We start from the raw sequence: 19,242 nt of genomic DNA on the forward strand, positions 1-19,242 counted from the left end.
CCATCTATTTGCCATGAAGTGATGGGACCGGATGCCATGATCTTTGTTTTCTGAATATTGAGCTTTAAGCCAACTTTTTTCACTCTCCTCTTTCACTTTCTTCAAGAGGCTCTTTAGTTCTTCTTCACTTTCTGCCATAAGAGTGGTGTCATCTGCATATCTGAGGTTATTGATATTTCTCCTGACAATCTTGATTCCAGCTTGCGCTTCTTACAGCCCAGCATTTCTCATGATGTAGTCTGCATATAAGTTAAATAAGCAGGGTGACAATATACAGCCTTGATGTACTCCTTTTCCTGTTTGGCACCAGTTTGTTGTTCCTTGTCCAGTTCTAACTGTTGCTTCCTGACCTGCATACAGACTTCTCAAGAGGCAGATCAGGTGGTCTGGTATTCCCATCTCTTGAAGAATTTTCCACAGTTTATTGTGATCCACACAGTCAAAGGCTTTGGCATAGTCAATAAAGCTGAGATAGATGTTTTTCTGGAACTCTCTTGCTTTTTCAATGATCCAGCAGATGTTGGCAGTTTGATCTCTGGTTCCTCTGCCTTTTCTAAAACGACTTGAACATCTGGAAGTTCCTGGTTCATGTATTGTTGAAGTCTAGCTTGGAGAATTTGGGGCATTACTTTGCTTAGTAAATTTATAATCCAAAGTGACAAAATGGAGGAATAGAAGAATATGTGCTGAACTTCTCCTGTGAGAACTCCAAAATACAACTCGCTGTGAACAGCCATCGACAGGACAATGTTGGATCCCACCAAAAAAGATACCCCATGTCCAAGGGCAAAGGAGAAGCCCCAGCAAGATGGTAGGAGGGGCAAAATCTTGTCTAGAATCAAACCCCATACCTGCCAGAGATACTCAGAGGGCTCAAACAAAACCTTGTGTGACCAAGAGATCCCACAAAGACTGACCAGACCTGCCTTTGAGTGTTTGAGCATCTCCTGTGGAGGTACAGGTCAGAAGCTGCCTGCCACAGGGGCAGGGGCTCTGGCTGCAGCAGACCTGGGTGTGGCATAAGCCCTCTTGGAGGAGGTCATCATTTACCCCACCACAGAGACACTGAGCAGACGACCCACAAACTGCAGAAAAATTATACCAAAGAAATTCTCACACTGTTAGGAAAGTTCTAGAACCCAAAACAGAATTCCCAACCTGGGGATCTGGCAAAGGGACTGAGAAGTCCCAGGGAATTAGACTTTGGAGGCCAGTAGGATTTGATTACAGAACTTCCACAGGACTGGGGAAACAGACTCTTGGAGGGCACAAATAGAACCTTGTGCACACCAGGACCCAGGAGAAAACAACGGTGTCCCCCAAAAGAGACTGACCCAGACTTGCCTGTGAGTGTCCAGGAGTCTCCAGTGGAGGCGTGGGTCGGTAGTGGCCTACTTTAGGGTCAGGGACAATGAGTGCAGCAGTGCATGCACAGGATCTTTAGAATGAGGTCGCCATTTTCTTCATTTCCTCCACCATAGTTTGGTCTCAGGTAAAACAACAGGGAGAGCCATAGCCCTGCCCATCAACAGAAAGCCGTGTTGAAGGGCATTTAATATTCACAAGGTCCAAGGGTTTCCAAGTAAACAACAGTTGATCTCCTGGAGTCTCCTGGTGGGGGCGCAGGGGGTGGAGAATCATCAAAAAGGAATTCATAACTGAGTAGACTGCCACAAAGCGAATTTTAACAGGTACCTTTAACTCACACATTAAAAAAAAAATCACGTGAAAAGTTGCTAACATTGCTAAATATCAGGGAAGGGTATTCAGTATCACCTCATATCACCAATCAGAATGGTTACTTTCAAGTACTCTACGAAGGTTAAATCTGCCAGATGCCATGAAGAAAAGGGAACACTCCACCTCTGTTGCTGGAAATGAAAATAGGTGAAAGCCACTATGGAGGAGAGCATGGATGTGCATCAACAATGAAAATGAGAATGAAACTAGAACATCCCTCAAACCATACACAAAAATAAACTTCAAAGAAGATAAAGATCTAAGTGTAGGACAGATACTATGCAAATTTGAGGACAATATTAGCATAAGATATCACTTGTAGCTGGGATCTAAAAATGGATACAGATCATCTTCTGTATGAAGATGAAACAGTCTCACAGACTCAGAAAAGAATCAGTGGTCCCCAGAAAGAAAAAAAACAAAACTGGGACAGGGACTAATGAACTGATTTAGTCTAACATAGGGAGACTAATACTATAAAAAAAAAAAAAAAAAAGTATCCACCAGGAACCACTGAGTAACACAGGAATCTTATTCAACACTCTGTAACATCCTACACTGGAACAGAACCTGGAAGAGAAGATATATACGTATACGTACAAGTGAATCAAGTTCCTGTTGATCCAAAAGGGAAAAAAAAAAAACAACAACGACACAATCTGGTCATTCAACTATATATGCCAATTCAAATTAGGGAATAAAAGTACAAAAAAGGAATCAGAAAGGCTGACTCTATTGCCCTCAGGCCATAGTGACGTGGATGGTGTCACATCCTTGGAGCATGAGCTGGTTTCAGTCCCAAGACTGGAGGGTCTCAGTGCAGATGGAGCTGGGAGCATGTGGCAGGAAATGTGACCCCATGATGGACCTGGGGTGCCTCCTGCCCTCTGCATGAGCTACCAATCTCCAGATGAAAGTGGGCCCTCCTGCTGAGAAACCAAGCCTACGTCGCCCAAGAATTGGTGGAGCCTCTGGGCTGCAACAGGTTTGCAAGGTCCCCTGGCCACTGTATATCCCCTAGGCTGGGCTTCCTACCTCAATCTTTAGGGTCACCCCTCCTACAGATGACAGCACCCTCTGCAGAGTGGTGTTCCAAAAAACTAGGATATGTCCTAGGGACACGGGTAAGGGGGAAGGAGAAGAGACGCAAGCCTTGGGTGTTTCTTCTGGCACATTCCACTCTAGCTGACAATCCATGAACAGAGTTTTCCTTGGGACTCGATGCCTGAGGACCAGAGTGGGGCAGGGAGCAATGCTGTTTCCTTAGGGCTGTCTTCCAGAACAACTTTAAACATAGTGCTGTTGGGCTCTTCATATTCACAAGGCCTGCGGGACTGTAAATGACACCTTCCGTCCAGTCATGTCCCAGGGTAAATCAGACAGGAATTCAAACAGGGCCACCTTTCAAGAAGACAATTTCAAGAGGTAGACTGTAGTCACACTGTACAATATCCAAAATCACCAGGAAAATCCTTCCAGCTCACTATGTATTCAGTTCAGTCACTCAGTCACATCCTACTCTTTGCAATCCCATGGACTGCAGCACACCACCATGTACTACATCCACGCTAACCAAAACTCCCATGAAAAATCCCCTCCCACAGGTCAGAATGGCCACCATCTAAAATATCTACAGAGAATATGGGCTGCAGAGGATGGAGGCAAAAGGGAATTCTCCTACACTCTTAGTGGGGGTGTAAATGGGTGCAGCAAGGAGGTTCCTTATCAACTAAACACCCAAAAACCACAAGACCCAACAATCCCATGTCTGTGCTCAGACACAGAAAAAATCAGAATTCATAGTGACCCATGCATCCTTGTTTTCAGGGCAGCTCGACTGACAATGGCCAAACTAGAATTGCTGCTGGCCAAAACCTTGGCTTTCTCTGCCCAGTGAAGCCAAATAAAAAATACAGAGATAGAGTTGGAAGGAAATATGAAGGTAGCTTTTATTCTCAAGCCAGCAGAGATGGGAACACAGTAGGGTCATGCCTCAGGACTGTGCACCCCCCACCCCACCCATGAAGAGTCTAGGGGCCCATATAAAGCAAGGGCTCACAGTCAGGAGTCAATGATGAGGAACAAAGGGGATAGGATCTCAATTTCTTCCTCCTGCATGTTTTCAAAGACAGTCATAGACTTAAGTCAGTAACCCAGGAACTGACTCAGGCAGTTGGCATGGCTCTGCAGCCTTCTTTCTGATATGTAAGTACAAGGGGAAGGGTGTTGTAAGGGTAAACACCAGATAGGGGAGGTATTTAGCATAGAGTCCAAGGAAAAAAATGTTAATTGTAGCTCCTGCAGAGTTAGGAGGCAGAAAAGCAAACTTAGTTACAGACATTCAGAGTTAGGAGCAATTAAAGCCTTTGACTGTGTGGATCACAATAAACTGTGGAAAATTCTGAAAGAGATGGGAATACCAGACCACCTGACCTGCCTCTTGAGAAACCTCTATGCAGGTCAGGAAGCAACAGTTAGAACTGGACAAGGAACAACAGACTGGTTCCAAATAGGAAAAGGAGTACATCAAGGCTATATATTGTCACCCTGCTTATTTAACTTATATGCAGAGTACATCATGAGAAACGCTGGGCTGGAAGAAGCAGAAGCTGGAATCAAGATTGGCAGGAGAAATCTCAATAACCTCAGATATGCAGATGACACCACCCTTATGGCAGAAAGTGAAGAGGAACTAAAAAGCCTCTTGATGAACGTGTAAGAGGAGAGTGAAAAACTTGGCTTAAAGCTCAACATTCAGAAAATGAAGATCATGGCATCTGGTCCCATCACCTCATGGCAAATAGATGGGGAAACAGTGGAAACAGTGTCAGACTTTATTTTGGGGGGGCTCCAAAATCACTGCAGATGGTGATTGCAGCCATGAAATTAAAAGACGCTTACTCCTTGGAAGGGGAGTTATGACCAACCTAGATAGCATATTGAAAAGCAGAGACATTACTTTGCCAACAAAGGTCCGTCTAGTCAAGGCTATGGTTTTCCCAGTAGTCATGTATGGATGTGAGAATTGGACTGTGAAGAAAGCTGAGCGCTGAAGAATTGATGCTTTTGAACTGTGGTGTTGGAGAAGACTCTTTTTTAATATAAATTTATTTATTTTTGAGAGTCCCTTGAACTGCAAGGAGATCCAACCAGTCCATTCTAAAGGAAATCAGTCCTGGGTGTTCTTTGGAAGGAATGATGCTAAAGCTGAAACTCCAGTACTTTGGCCACCTCATGCCAAGAGTTGACTCATTGGATAAGACTCTGATGCTGGCAGGGATTGGGGGCAGGAGGAGAAGGGGACAACAGAGGATGAGATGGCTGGATGGCATCACCGGCTCGATGGATGTGAGTTTGAGTGAACTCTGGGAGTTGGTGATGGACAGGGAGGCCTGGTGTGCTGCAATTCATGGGGTCGCAAAGAGTCTGACATGACTGAGTGACTGAACTGAACTGAAAGTAAAAAAAAAAGAAACTAGGAATTTTCAGGCCTGCTCACTGTTCTCTTTATCCCCTTTGTCCTCAAAAAAGGGAAAGAATAAAAAACTCATTCCTTTCTTTTTCCTTTGCATGCATTCTCAGTCACTTCAGTCGTGTCAAACACTTTGTGACCTCCATGGCCTGTAGCCCACCAGGCTCCTCTGTCCGTGGGATTCTCCAGGCAAGAAGACTGGAGTGGGTTGCCTTTCCCTTCTCCAGGGGATCTTCCCTACTCAGGGATTGAACCTGCATCTCCTGCATTGGCAGGCAAATTCTTTATTGGCTGAGCCACCAGTGAAGCCCTTTTTTTCCTTCTCTCTGCAACAAATTCAACCAAGTGATCCATCGACAGGAAAATGAAAACAGAATGGTGCACCTCTACACTGCAAAGCTACCCAGCCCTGAATCAGAACAGAATAATGCCAATGACAACAGCGTGGATGGATAGAGTGATTACCATACTAAGTAGAGAAAGTCCCAGAGAGAAAGACAAATATCACAAGGCATCACTGACAGGTATCTTCTTGAAACTGATGCAAATGTAGGATATTACCCAGTAGAAACAGACTCACAAATTTGGAAAACCAACTTCTGATTATTAAAAAAATGTTAGCGATGTAGGATAAACGAAGAGTTTGCAAGGAACAAAAAGACATGAATATACATCAAACAGAGAATCAGGGAAAAAAAAAAAAAAAAAACTGTTGAACAGCAAAGGGCAGCATACTGGAGACTCTGTAAACCTCTATCTGGGGGAAATGAACCCAAAAAAGAATTGATAAATGGCTGTATATCACTGAATCAAGCTCCCATACTTCTGAAACAAGCACAGTATTGGAAATCAACCCTACGCCAAAATAAAACAAGGAATGCGCAGAAAAATAAATAAAAAGAGGAACATGAGGAATCGCTGACGCCTTGTGGCCATTTTTTATAACAGCAACTCTACAGCTGTGCTCAGTGCAGTTCAATCGCTCAGTCGTGTTTGACTCTTTGCGACCCCATGGATTGAAGCACACCAGGCTATCCTGTCCATCACCAACTCCTGGGGCTTGCTCAAACTCATGTCCATTGAGTCAGTGATGCCATCCCACCATCTCATCCTCTGTCATCCCCTTCTCCTCCCGCCTTCAATCTTTCCATGCACTTAATATTCACAAGGTCTGTGGGGCTGTAAGTGAAAAACAACTGCCTTCCAGAAGTCTCCTAGGGATGGTCAACGAACAATAATTCAAAACTTGGCAGATGATCACAGAACCAAGTTCAACAGGTACCTTTATAAGAGATGAAAGAGGACACAGAGGAGAAGCCTCATGAAGACAGAGGCAGAGATGGAGGGAGGGGGCCACAAGCCCAGCGACCCCTGGAGCCCCCAAAGCTGGTAAAGGCAGGAAGGACCCTATGCTGGAACCTCTGGAGGGACTTCAGTCCAGCACCACCTTGATCTCAGGTGTATGGTCTCCAGGACTGGAGGAGGGTGAACTTCTATTGTTTTAAACCACCCAACATGTGGTCATTTGTTAGAGAAGCCACAGAGAACTCACACAGCCTGTGCTCTGTAGGATCCTAGAAGTGTGGGTCTCACCAAAGGCAGATGGAGGGTGGATTACAGAACACTTAGAGTCAACACTGGGCCCTCAGAAATGCTAAAGCAGTGGCTGGACTCCAGAATGTTGAGGAGTCAATCTGAAGCATGTCCCTAGGGTACCAGCTGCACATGCCTCCCCAGGTTCTTACACCTGTACATGTGGCATAGTAAGTATCTAGTCCTGACTGAGGACATTTAATGTCACTGTTCACATTGCTCATTAAGAACCCACCAGGTACACAGGTGAAAACCCAAGTAGGATGCTAGGATGAACAATTCTGAAGATGGTTGGGATGGGGACTTTCTCCCATGCAGCCAGCAGCCCCAATATCCCTGCCTCTGCAAGAAGTGTCCTTACTGGGATGCTGGTAGGCCACGAGCAGGCATCTGGGAGTAAAGGTTAGCTGCCCCCAGGCCAGCTGCTCCTGAACCTTATCCACCCTTCCCAGGTTAAGATGTTGAAATATGTGGAAAGACCTTAGAAAGTGTGGAGGAAAGTGTTGGGAGCCACACTAGTGACAGCTCCCTTGCTGAGTTGGTGCCTGCAGACCAGGCAGGATGATCCTGGCCTGGGTGCTCTTCTGGAAGCTGTCACTTTCCCTGAGTTGCCCCCTCCACTGTAGCCACTGCCTTTTTTCTTGCATCCTTACTTCTGCCTGGGGAGGCTTCAGACAGCAAGCATGGGCATCACATTCCCTTTCTCAGCAGGTGGCAGCCTTCCAAGTCCAGCGGAAGGTCCAGCAGAGCCCCACTCACCTCTTGCTGCCTGGATGGGGTGTTTATATAGACCCCAACCCAGGAATACCTGGGAAGGGCCGGCCAGCTAGGTCAGGCTGCCCAGGTCAGCCAATCTTCACCCATCAGGGGCTCACAGTTGCAGAAAGCAGGCCTTGCTGCACAGGTCAGGACCAAGGACCAGGTGTGGGGTCCTGAAGGTCACGATGGACATGTGGCTGTAACTCTGGTTTCTTTTCTCATCATTTCAACTGGTCCATGAGTAGGGAACAACTTCACAAAGGCCATCTCTGCACAAGAGCAATCCAGGAGTCAGGGAGAAGGGAGTTGGTGGTGGAGGGGGGTAGACAGGAGCCCAGTGGCCTGGGTGCAGTGAAAGCCTTTAGAGGACTTGCTTCACTGGAAGGAGGCTGCAGAGTGAAGCCTCGGGCCATAGACCTGTGCAGGAGACTCTTAGTTCAGGTCCGGCTCTGAAGCACCCTGGGTCAGCTCTGACCAACAGGTGGGCTAGGGGTAGCCTGCAACAAGCGCTATGTGCATGCTTCCTGTGTGGAGCTGGAGGGGTGCCCCATGGCCTTGAAGGGACCTGCCCTCGTGAGCTCCCCATGGCCTTTTGGGGACTAGCCTCATGGGCTGCCATGTGCCTGCCCAGGAGAGCCCTGGGCACTGGGATTGTGTGTGAGCAAGCTTCTTCTCTTTGCAGCTGGTGCAGAGTTGCTTAGGAGGCAGGGTAAAAGGAGCCAAGGGCAAAGGTCAGGAGCAGGGTTGGGGGTTCCTCAGGTGTGCCCCCATGACTCCTGAGGTGCAGGGTTCATTGGAGTCCGTTACATCCACCTGGGGACCACCATGTGCCTGACCTCAGCCTTGAGCCCCCGACCCATGGCATCAGCACAGACCAGCCTGATGCAAGGCCCATAAGTTTGGACACTTCCATCAGGACTCAAGGTGATCTCCTGGAGCCTGGAGCAGAGGCCTGACCTCTGTGCACAGGCGAACCCGCCCTGCAGAAGTCCTGGTGCAGCACCCATTCAGTGCTGTCAGCACGGGTGCCCTTGGGGGAACCAGTGTCTGCATCCCTCCCCTGTGACCACAGACTGTGCAGCCCTGTTTGGCCCACAAAAGCAGAGGCAATGGAAGGCCCATGGGGGCGTGGGATCTGAGGAGTGAGGACTCAGCTACCCTTGCCTAGTGACCCAAGCCACACTGTCCACCCTGGGGTTGGTCAGGCCTTCCCACATCCTGCAAGAGGGCTGCCTCTCCTGTGTTTGGGGCACTGTCACAGCTGGGTGACTAGAGGGGGCCATCACCTGTCAGCCAGCATTGCATGGTGACTAGAGAGGGCCGTCACCTGTCAGCCCAGGTGGATTGAGGACACTAACCAAGAGCAAGCATGTGAGCCAAGAGATTGGCCTGGGTCAGCCCTGAGGCTGGACGGAGGCTGTGGAGGAGGCAAGGGTCAGGGAATAGTGGTTGGAACGCAGAGCTGACCACCCTGTAGCAGACAAGCCAGCGAGGCAGCAGGGGGAGGTGAAAATGGTACCCTATGGGAGGATGGAGACACCAGCAGGCCTAGCCACAGGCATGGGGATCCAGGCTGTTCCTTCCTAGACTTCACCAAGAGTGCCCTCAGCGCCCCCCAGGACTGCTGGAAACCACCTCGTCTCCAGCTAGACCTCAGCCAGGAAAGCAGGAAACCTGCAAACTCAACTGGACCATGCAGGAGTTGAGATGGGGAAGTGTGGGCGCTTGGAGCCTAGAAAGCAAGATTTCCTGTGGGGGACAAGATCAGAGGGTTCTGGAGAGAGACAGGGATGGACATGGACAGGGTGTTGGGCCTTGGACAGATGGATAGACGAGGGGACCATCAGTGAGTGTCCCCCACTAGTGCACGTCCATCCTCCCTCGGGCAGGTCCCCTCCCCTCAAAGCTGGGTCCAGAAACAGAGACAGGCAGCTCCAGGTAATCAATAGATCAGTTTATTATCCAGTAACTTACACAGTGGAATCAGGATCCAGGGACAATCAGAAGTATTTGCAGCTGCTCTTTGCATGGCCGGAGGTCACTGGGATTGTTGACAGTTGACATGGCGAGGGGCAGTGATTGGAAACAGGGCGTACAGTCCTGAATCAAGGTTCATGAATAGTTGACTGGTCTCATGGGTGCCAGGAACACTTCAGGGAAAGTCTTCATGGGTTGAGGACTAACAAGGCAGAGGGGCTACCTGGCTCTAATGATTATTCAGTTCAGTTCAGTCGCTCAGTCGTATCCGACTCTTTGCGGCCCCATGGACTGCAGCACGCCAGGCTTCAACAGCCTTTATTAGCTAGAAAACGGGTTTATCTAGGATATTTGTTGAGGGAATAAAAAACCTTTCCAAGGAAGTATTGATAGTGCATGATGACTAACTCCTCCCAAACAAAACCAAACACAATGGAGCAAAAGTTTTGTGAATATCTATCTAAATGAAGGCAGAGAAGAGGGCGGCAGAGGATGAGATGGTTAGATAGCATCATCAACTCAATGGACATGAATTTGAGCAAACTCCAGGAGATAGTGGAGGACAGAGGAGCCTGGCATGCTGCAGTCCATGGGGTCACAGTCAGACGTGACTTAATGACTGACCAACAACAAAGTGAAATGCGAGAAGGCAGAATGGTTCTTTGAAGATGCTTTACAAATAGCTGAGGAAAGAAGAAAGCAAAATAGAAGGGAGAAAGGGAAAGATACACCCAACTAAATGCAAAGTTCCAGGGAATGGCAAGAAGGCCTTCTTCAATGAACAGTGCAAAAAAAAAAAAAAAGAGGAAACAATTGAATGAGAAAGATTAGAGATCTCTTCAAGAAAACTGGACATATCAAGGGAATATTTCATGCAAGGATGAGCATGATAAAGGACAGAAATGGTAAATAAGGACCTAACAGAAGCAGAAGAGATTGAGAAGAGGTGGCAAGAATACACAGAACTACTATACAGAAAAGGTCTTCATGACCCAGATAAACATGATGGTGTGATCACTCACCTGGAGCCAGACATTCTGGAGTGTGAAGTGGGCCTTACGAAGCACTACTACAAAGCTACTGGAGATGATGGAATTCCAGTTGAGGTATTTCAAATCCTACAAGATGATTCTGTTAAAGTGCTGCACTCAATACAGCAGCAAATTTGGAAAACTCAGCAATGGCCACAGGAATAGAAAAGGTCAGTTTACATTCCAATCCCAAAGAAGAGAAATGCCAAAGAATGTTCAAACTACTGTACAACTGCACTCATTTCATATGCTGGCAGTCATGCTAAAAATCTTTCAAACTAGGCTTCAGCAGAATGTGAACCAAGAAATTTCAGATGTACAAGCTGGGTTTCGAGGAAGCAGAGGAACCAGAGATCAATTTGCCAACATTCATTGGATTATGGAGAAAGCAAGGGAGTTAAAAAAAAACAAAAACCGACTTATATTTCAGTGTCTATGCTAAAGCCTTTGTAGGGATCACAACTGAAAAATATTTTTAAATTTATTTTTAATTGGAAGATAATTGCTTTACAGTATTCTGTTGGTTTCTACTAAACATCAACATGAATCAGTCATAGTTTTACCTATGTCCCCTTCCACTATGGAAAATTCTTAGAAATACCAGACCACCTTAACTGTCTCCTGAGAAACTTGTATATGGGTCAAGAAGCAACAGTTAGAATTGGATATGGAATAACTGACTGGTTCAGTACTGGGAAAGGATATGACAAGGCTGTATGCTGTCACCCTGCTTATTTAACTTCTATGCAGAGTACATCAGGCAAATGCCAGGCTGGATGAATCACAAGTTGGAATCAAGATTGCTAGGAGAAATATCAACATCCTCAGATATGCAGATGATACCACTCTAATGGCAGAAAGGGAAGAGGAATTAAAGAGTCTCTTGATGAAAGTGAAAGAGGAGAGTGAAAAACTTGGCTTGAAACACAACTTTCAAAAAACTAAGATAACGGCACCTGGGCCCATCACTTCATGGCAACTATAAGGGGATAAAGTAGAAACAGTGACAAATTTTATTTTCGTGGGCTACAGAATCACTGCAGACAGTGACTCCAGCCATGAACTTAAAAGATGCTTGCTCCTTGGAAGGAAAACCTAGACAGCATATTAAAAAGCAGAGACATTACTTTACCGACAAAAGTCCATATAATCAAAGCTATGATTTTTCTAGTAGTTAGGTACAGATGTGAGAGTTGGACCATGAAGAAGGGTGAGCACTGAAGAAGCGATGTTTTCAGATTGTGGTGCTAAAGACTCTTTAGAGTCCCGGACAGCAAGGAGATCAAACCAGTCAATCCTACAGGAAATCAACCCTGAATATTCACTGGAAGGACTGATGCTTAAGCTGAAGTGCCAATGTTTTAGATAGCTGATGTGAACAGCCAACTCATTGGAAAAGACCCTGATGCTGGGAAAGATTGAAGGCAGGAGGAAAAGGGGGCAACAGAGGATGAAATGGTTAGTTAGATAGAACCAATCACTCAATGGACTTGAATCTGAGCAAACTCCAAGAGATGGCGGAAGACAGAGGAGGCTGACATGCTGCAGTCCATGGGGTTGCAAAGAATCAGACATGACTTAGTGACTGAACAGCAACAATAGCTAGTTTTGTAGGCCAGGGGTTCTTAGCCAAAGTTGATTTTGCTCCCCTACTCCAACTTAGCAGGAACACTGGGACATTTTTAGTTGTCACAATTGGAGACAGTGTGCTCCTGGCATCTAGTGGTTTGAGGTTAGGGATGCTACTGAACATCCTGCAATGCACAGGACAGTCTCAAAGAACATCCGGTCCCAAACATTGACCGTGCAGATTGAGAAAGCCTGGTTTATGCAAGACCCTTCTGACTACTCTACCAAATACCCTGGGTTCCTTCTCATTCTATTGTGGCCAGAATACTCTTTCAACATAAGCTGGGGCAATAACTGGGCTCAGCCCTTTGAAACATCACTACCCCTTCATCGCCTGGAGTCCAGTGTCTTAAAAATGATCCCTTTACTGGGTTATTTCAAGCAGGAGGGTAAATATACTGTTACTCCATCATATTCAGAAGTGAAGTCTGTAAGGGGTATTACTGAATTTAATGCCCTCTCTCTGAGCATGAGACTTTTAATTGGAGTATAACCGCTTTACAAGGTTGTGTTGATTTCTGCTGTACAACAACAAGAATCAGCCATTAATGTGTGTGTGTGTGTGTGTGTGTGTGTGTGTGTGTGTGTGTACCTCCCCTCCTCTTGAGCCCATAAGACTTTTAAAGTTTTCTTTATTTTGGTCCAAACTTGGAATATGAATTTTAAAAAGGTAAATCAGGGTGTCAACCTGCACATATAAATTTTCTTTCACAGCCATTCCTCTTTTTGGAAGAGATGTAACAAGTCACAATATATTTTGAATATAGATGTTTAATAAACACAGTTTAATAAATAACATGAATCCAAAATAATCTTGTACAATGTACCATGACCAAAAGAATGCTTTAACTTCTCAAATGGTCTTTCTCCATAAGATGAAACAGTTGAATCAATCTTTAGAATGAATCCAGGAAGAGCTTGGCTGGGCTAGATTGGCAGTGCTGTTCTAACCAGAAGCTAGGAATTTCGTTGAAACTCCTTTCCCTATACGCTTTTAGAATTCTGTTTTGCCAGTGAAATGAACTCACATGAGACTTGGAAAAAGGAAGGAAAGTGGAGGCCAATATTTTTTGCAGGTCAAGGCACTCAGACATGAAGATGCTAAGGTACCTGGCTTATCTCCCGGCTTTGTCTCAATCTCCTCCATTCTGCATCCAGCTCATCCTCTTGACTACTGGCCCTCCTCACCAACTGGGGACACAATAGGGTACTTGGCATCAAGTTTACTGAGACCATCGCTTCTTTGCCAGTCTTTGTCACACACCTATTTTGGCAAACAGACATGGAGGGCTTCTCAGGTTTTCCAACTGTTCACCAGCACTAGTACATTAAGTGAAAATATTTAGGACTCTTCCTCTTATCCCCTGGCACCTGGTTTCCAGACCGTCTCTTCCTACTTTGTCATACACCCGTGTACACTTGAATTCAGTATTAAACCCCTTATTTCCATCATCCTTGTCTTGGCTGTTTTCCTTACTGAATTCAAACCAAATCATAGGTCAACCACCACCACCACTCAGCCCCATTTATTATCACCACTCTACCCTATTACTTTTTAAAAGACAGTTCTAATGAGGTGGATGAAACTGGAGCCTATTATACAGAGTGAAGTAAGCCAGAAAGCAAAACACCAATACAGTATACTAATGCATATATATGGAATTTAGAAAGATGGTAACAATAACCCTGTATACGAGACAGCAAAAGAGACACTGATGTATAGAACAGTCTTTTGGACTCTGTGGGAGAGGGAGAGGGTGAGATGATTTGGGAGAATGGCATTGAAATATGTGTAATATCATATATGAAACGAGTCACCAGTCCAGGTTCGATGCACAATACTGGATGCTTGGGGCTGGTGCACTGGGACGACCCAGAGGGATGGTATGGGGAGGGAGGAGGGAGGAGGGAGGAGGGTTCAGGATGGGGAACACATGTATGCCTGTGGCGGATTCATTTCGATATATGGCAGAACCAATACAATACTGTAAAGTTTAAAAAGAAAATAAAATTAAAAAATAAAAAAAATAAAAGACAAAGGGGTCCAAACAGATCTGCTTCTAATGTAAAATATTGCACGAGGGTCTACAGCTGCTATTTTTGTTGTTATATAAATTTCCATTAAGACCCCAGGGAAGCAACCCAATTTCTATGTCCACCTTGAGGCTGGGAAGGCAGTTAAGACAAGGAAGAATCATTATCTGATGGAAGTCCTGCCCATTTATTCTGAAGGAAAAGTATGAATTGTGACACTATTTGACCTTGTGGCCAACAGGCTGAAGAGAAATAATTAGCCTGGGCCACTTCTTTTTCTGTTCATAACAACAAATAATGGCATCACCAACTCAATGGACATGAGTTTGAGTGAACTCCGGGAGTTGGTGATGGACAAGGAGGCATGGGGTCACAAAGAGTCAGACATGACTGAGCGACTGAACTGAACAACAAATAAATAGCATTCCCCCAGCCCATCTCTAAGTGTCTCCCTCGAGGAGGCCTGGGGAAAGCTACATGGGCTGTTTCTGAGTTGCCTTATCATGTACTAGAACATATTCTATCATTCTTTACTTCAGTTACCAAGATTCAAAGGCCCCAAGTGACCCATTATTCTTTTGCTGTGGCCAAGCTTTTTGTACATTTGATATTTGCCATCCTCTTTTTCTCTTTACCTAAATCTGTTTTGCTATAACAAATTATTCACTCTCACCCTTGTATGCCTTCCTTTGAGTCATCTATTTCAGAACCAGTCAGAGTTGAGTTGAAATGGATTACAATCCCTAGGGTTCTTTTGCTGTTCTGTCTCAACCATGGTCTCAGGATGATGGCTGTAGAGGCTGTGTGGTCATTTCATGATCTTTTTGTTGGTTACAGTACGGCCTACGTATTTTTTAACTTTTGTGTCTTTTGATTTTGAAGAAAATTTTATACACCTGAGACAGTACTATAGCTCTTTAAGTCTCCAGGTCACATTTTTAAATGTATTTTCATCATAAGTAAAATATTTTTATTCCGCAAACTATGGCAAAATGTCATCAGAAGAAATTAGATTCCACGAAGAAATTCTCAAACAAGCAACTCATTGTATTACTCTTATATTTTTATTAAGGTCTTCAGTTTGTGCATCATTTAAAATAAGGTATGTGCTTCAAAAAGCATTCCTATACATAAATAGACCAAGAGATGGTTAAGTAATTTATCCCTAAAACATGCACATCACTTTTATTCAGGTGTGTATAAGAAAGGGAAATGAACTTTCTGTCTTTTTTGTTGAATTAAAGGCATTTTGAAATTATTATTAAGAACGCCAAATGTTTTCATGGAACAAATGCTTTCCAATACAAAATGCTAATGGAATTAAAAGGCATTAGTGTTGATCAAAAGAACTGAAAAAACATTTCCACTATACACGATCACAAGGAAAAGGGTTCCAGTGGGTTGAAAACATATGTCAAATAAAGGAATCAGCATGAACTGAAAGGTTTAGATGGAAGAACAGGTAGCAGGATCCAGATTATGTGACATACATATATATATATATATACATATATACATATATATATATATATATATATATATTCAAGGCACATGACTAGGCTAAACAGGTGGCTAGGTTTCATAGACCAATTTGTTCTTTCATTGGGAAAATAGTCAAATGTAATATAATTTCCATTTACTGGCCTTTATTGATAAATAAATGCAATTAGATCTATAGAGCAAATGTTGTCCTTTCAGATACACACCAAAAGTACACGCTAGCTAACAGATGCCAGAGTAGCCAAAGCAGTATGATTACATTCCAGTTTTTTTTCACACTGCAGTTACATGGATGTTAGCTAAAATGTCTTTACATTGTTTCTAGATATCATACTGTCTACTCTCAAGTTACACAAAAAATAATCTTCAAAACTAGGCAGGTTAAAGAACTTACTAAACCACAAAGGATATTCAAACTATTGTTCAACACCAGTTAAACCCAAACCCTGGAATTGACTGTTGATTATATTCAGCCTGGGCTTTTCCCAGGCTGGAAAAGTTCTCCCACACTATCTCCCTTCATAAAGCGAAAATGCTAGCACATTGGCTGTCGTTCTCTTCTTTTTCTTTGGTGAATCAGTGGAATGCACCTACCCACGCCCTCTATTGCCCATTCTATTATCTGTACAATTGCCCTAAACATTCATGAAAGGAAAAGGAATATATAAAAAATCCTAGCCTTCAACAATATTTAAACCACCATTTTCTGAAATCAACTGCAATAGGGAAACAGAGGATATCAAGCTCTGCGAAGTTTGTGAATGATCAAAACTCTCTTTCTAAAAGTTAGTAATATGCAGACAAGGATAATTCTGTGTGCTTCTAACAGGCTAGCAAAACATTCCCCTTTTGACTGAGATAAACTGTTTAATATCAACACTTTACCTGCTTGGGTTCCTTGAAACACCAACAATTACATTACAATTCCCCAAATAACAACAATTCTCCATGAACATTGTTTTCAAGCATCTAAAACCCTTCAAAATCAAAAGACATTGAGACGAGATGTTAGCAACCTTTCAACTTTTGTGCGCACAAAGGTCATCCAGAATTTTAGCCGATAGCTCATAAGACAGGTGGTTTCTACCTTGGTGATAGCTTTGTGCAATTACAAACAAAATGTTTCTGCAAGTGGATGACACTAATTTACAAACCAAAGAAACAAAATGCTTTTTTTAAGGCTACTGCTACAATAAATGGTTCAGTCTGAAGTGCACTAAAATAAACAGGTCGACAGGACAAAGATAAACCTGGAGGCATGGGACAAGATTTCAAAAAAGAAAGAAAGAAGCAGGTTGAAGACACTGGCAGACACCATCTCTCAGTATTAAAAGGCCTGAATTACACGGATTGCTTTTAACTCCTTGGTCTTTCATATCCTTGGTTAATGATAACTTTTTTATTTCTTCACACAGTTTGGCCACGTAAATCCACCACAGAGAGGTGACACAATAATATAGATGAATACCTGGGGTGGGGGAGAAGGCAATTTTATTTTCTTGAATCTATCACAGGCTCCTAAATAATATATAAAGGCAAGACCAACGAACAAATTTTGGTTCCATCAGAGTAGCAGTGGTATAATAATACAACATACTAATCAAGTATTTCCAAAGATAGTAGTAGAATTAAAATGATCTTTTCTGATATAACTCACATCTACTTGAATTCCACTCTTTTTTTTTATTGGTAAACAGAGCAGTGGGGTTGTTTCTCTTCACTGGGAAGTGAGCAGACTAGAACTATATAAGCCACTCTACTGAAAACATCATTGTCATAAGAATCACAAATTAACATAATTCCCTTGAGGTATGATTTTATAATTAAGTACATTTTTAGATTTTGCACATGGATTTATTTTTCATTATTAGGGTGATTAAAAATCATAAAAAACATGAGTAGACTCTATATCTATACCACCTATGAGAAAGAATGTTGCCATGAACATTTCAGTGGATGTATTGTAATTATTCAATTGTAAGTAACACAGCAAAAACACGAGTCCTTTAAAGATGTGTTTCCTTTTTAATTATGGTATTATAATTGTAAATTATTCTATTTTAATGGTGTATGCTTGCTCACATTACTACATTCCAAAAATAGGTTTACTATCAAATTTAGGTTCACTGCACTGTTAGTCATTCTGTTTTGATTTAAATTATAACCTTCTAAGATCTTTAAGTAACTGATTTCATTAATCACATGCTTAGAAAAAAATGTGGATTTTTTTTCTCTACAAATGTTGGGGAAAATTATGGTTATTAATGAATACAGTAAAGTGCTCAAATTATATTCACAAACACAGATATTCCAACTTGATATAAAGCTGATATTTGCCACAAGTAAAATATAAGGATTTTTAAAGCTGAAGTACAATACTTGAGGTGACAGCACTTTTTGTCAGAGGTGGCAAAGTCCTCCAAATGTAACAAGTAATCAACAAAAATAATCAGTAATCAATAAAAATAATCTGAATGTAACAACTACTACTTTTATAACTCAATCTAAATTCCTAGATCACGGAAGGAAGAGGAAGCTAAGCTGAGAAGCCAAGAATGTGCCAGCCTTGGATACCATGGAACCTAAACAAGAAGACACGCAAGGCTATGGCACAATTTCTAGGATAACATGAATACATCTAGGGCTGCCATTCTTGGTTAGGCAGGTCCAGCTGTCTAAGGCAGGAAGACCTTCAATAGCCACCTTCTGGTGGCTCGGAAAGTAGAGTCTGCCTGCAGTGCAGGAGACCTGGGTTGAACCCCTCGGCCGGGAAGATCCCCTGGAGAAGGAAATGGCAACCCACCCCAGTATTCTTGCCTGGAAAATCCCATGGACATAGGAGCCTGGCAGGCTACTGTCCATGGGGTCACAGAGTTGAACCCAACTGAGCACCTTCATAACAGCCTGCTCTGTGGATTTTGGACTTGCCTAGCCAGCTCCTGCCATTCCATAAACTAATTCCCTGTGATATATCTTTTAATATATATTCAAAGAAATTCAAGGATAGAGAATATCTGTTAACAAGTATAAAAGTTCCATGAAAAAAAATGTTAAAACATAATAAACATCCCTAGAAATTTAAAACATGGCTTCCCTTGTGGCTCAGTTGGTGAAGAATCTGCCTGCAATGCAGGAGACCTGGGTTTGATCCCTGGGTTGAGAAGATTCCCTGGAGAAGGGAAAGGCTACCCACTCCGGTATTCTGGCCTGGAGAATTTCATGGACTGTATAGTCCATGGGGTTGCAAAGAGTTGGACACAACTGAGTGACTTTCACTTCACTTACAAAAATAAACATTTTAACATTAATCATTAATTTTTTAAATTAAGACCTGGATAGCAGAATAAACAGAGCTGGAAGAGTTAGCTGAATGATTCATCCAGAATGTGATACAAGAAAGGAGTTTAAACATATTAAAAAGGCTACCAAACATGCAGGATAGTTCAAAGTGATCCAATATCTGTTTATATTAGAGTTCCAAAAGGAGAACAGCATATAGACTATATT

General features: G+C 43.4%; 1 protein-coding gene across 4 annotated transcripts in view; it reads right to left on the bottom strand.

Moving 5' to 3' along the window:
• Positions 1 to 12,991: 12,991 nt before the first annotated feature.
• Positions 12,992 to 19,242, bottom strand: part of VAMP7 (vesicle associated membrane protein 7) — a 90,287-nt gene continuing 84,036 nt past the window's right edge. For 3 of the 4 annotated variants that reach the window (XM_005900050.3, XM_070365408.1, XM_005900049.3), the window contains one exon: positions 15,278 to 17,203. In XM_005900050.3, coding sequence (XP_005900112.1) covers positions 17,135 to 17,203 — 69 coding nt within the window. In that variant the 3' untranslated portion in view covers positions 15,278 to 17,134. Of the gene's footprint in view, positions 13,466 to 15,277; positions 17,204 to 19,242 lie in introns of those variants that run through there. The other variant, XM_070365409.1, reaches the window with a different exon arrangement.

Source organism: Bos mutus, chromosome X (genome assembly GCF_027580195.1).
Source record: "Bos mutus isolate GX-2022 chromosome X, NWIPB_WYAK_1.1, whole genome shotgun sequence".
Classification (NCBI taxonomy): Eukaryota; Metazoa; Chordata; class Mammalia; order Artiodactyla; family Bovidae; genus Bos; species Bos mutus.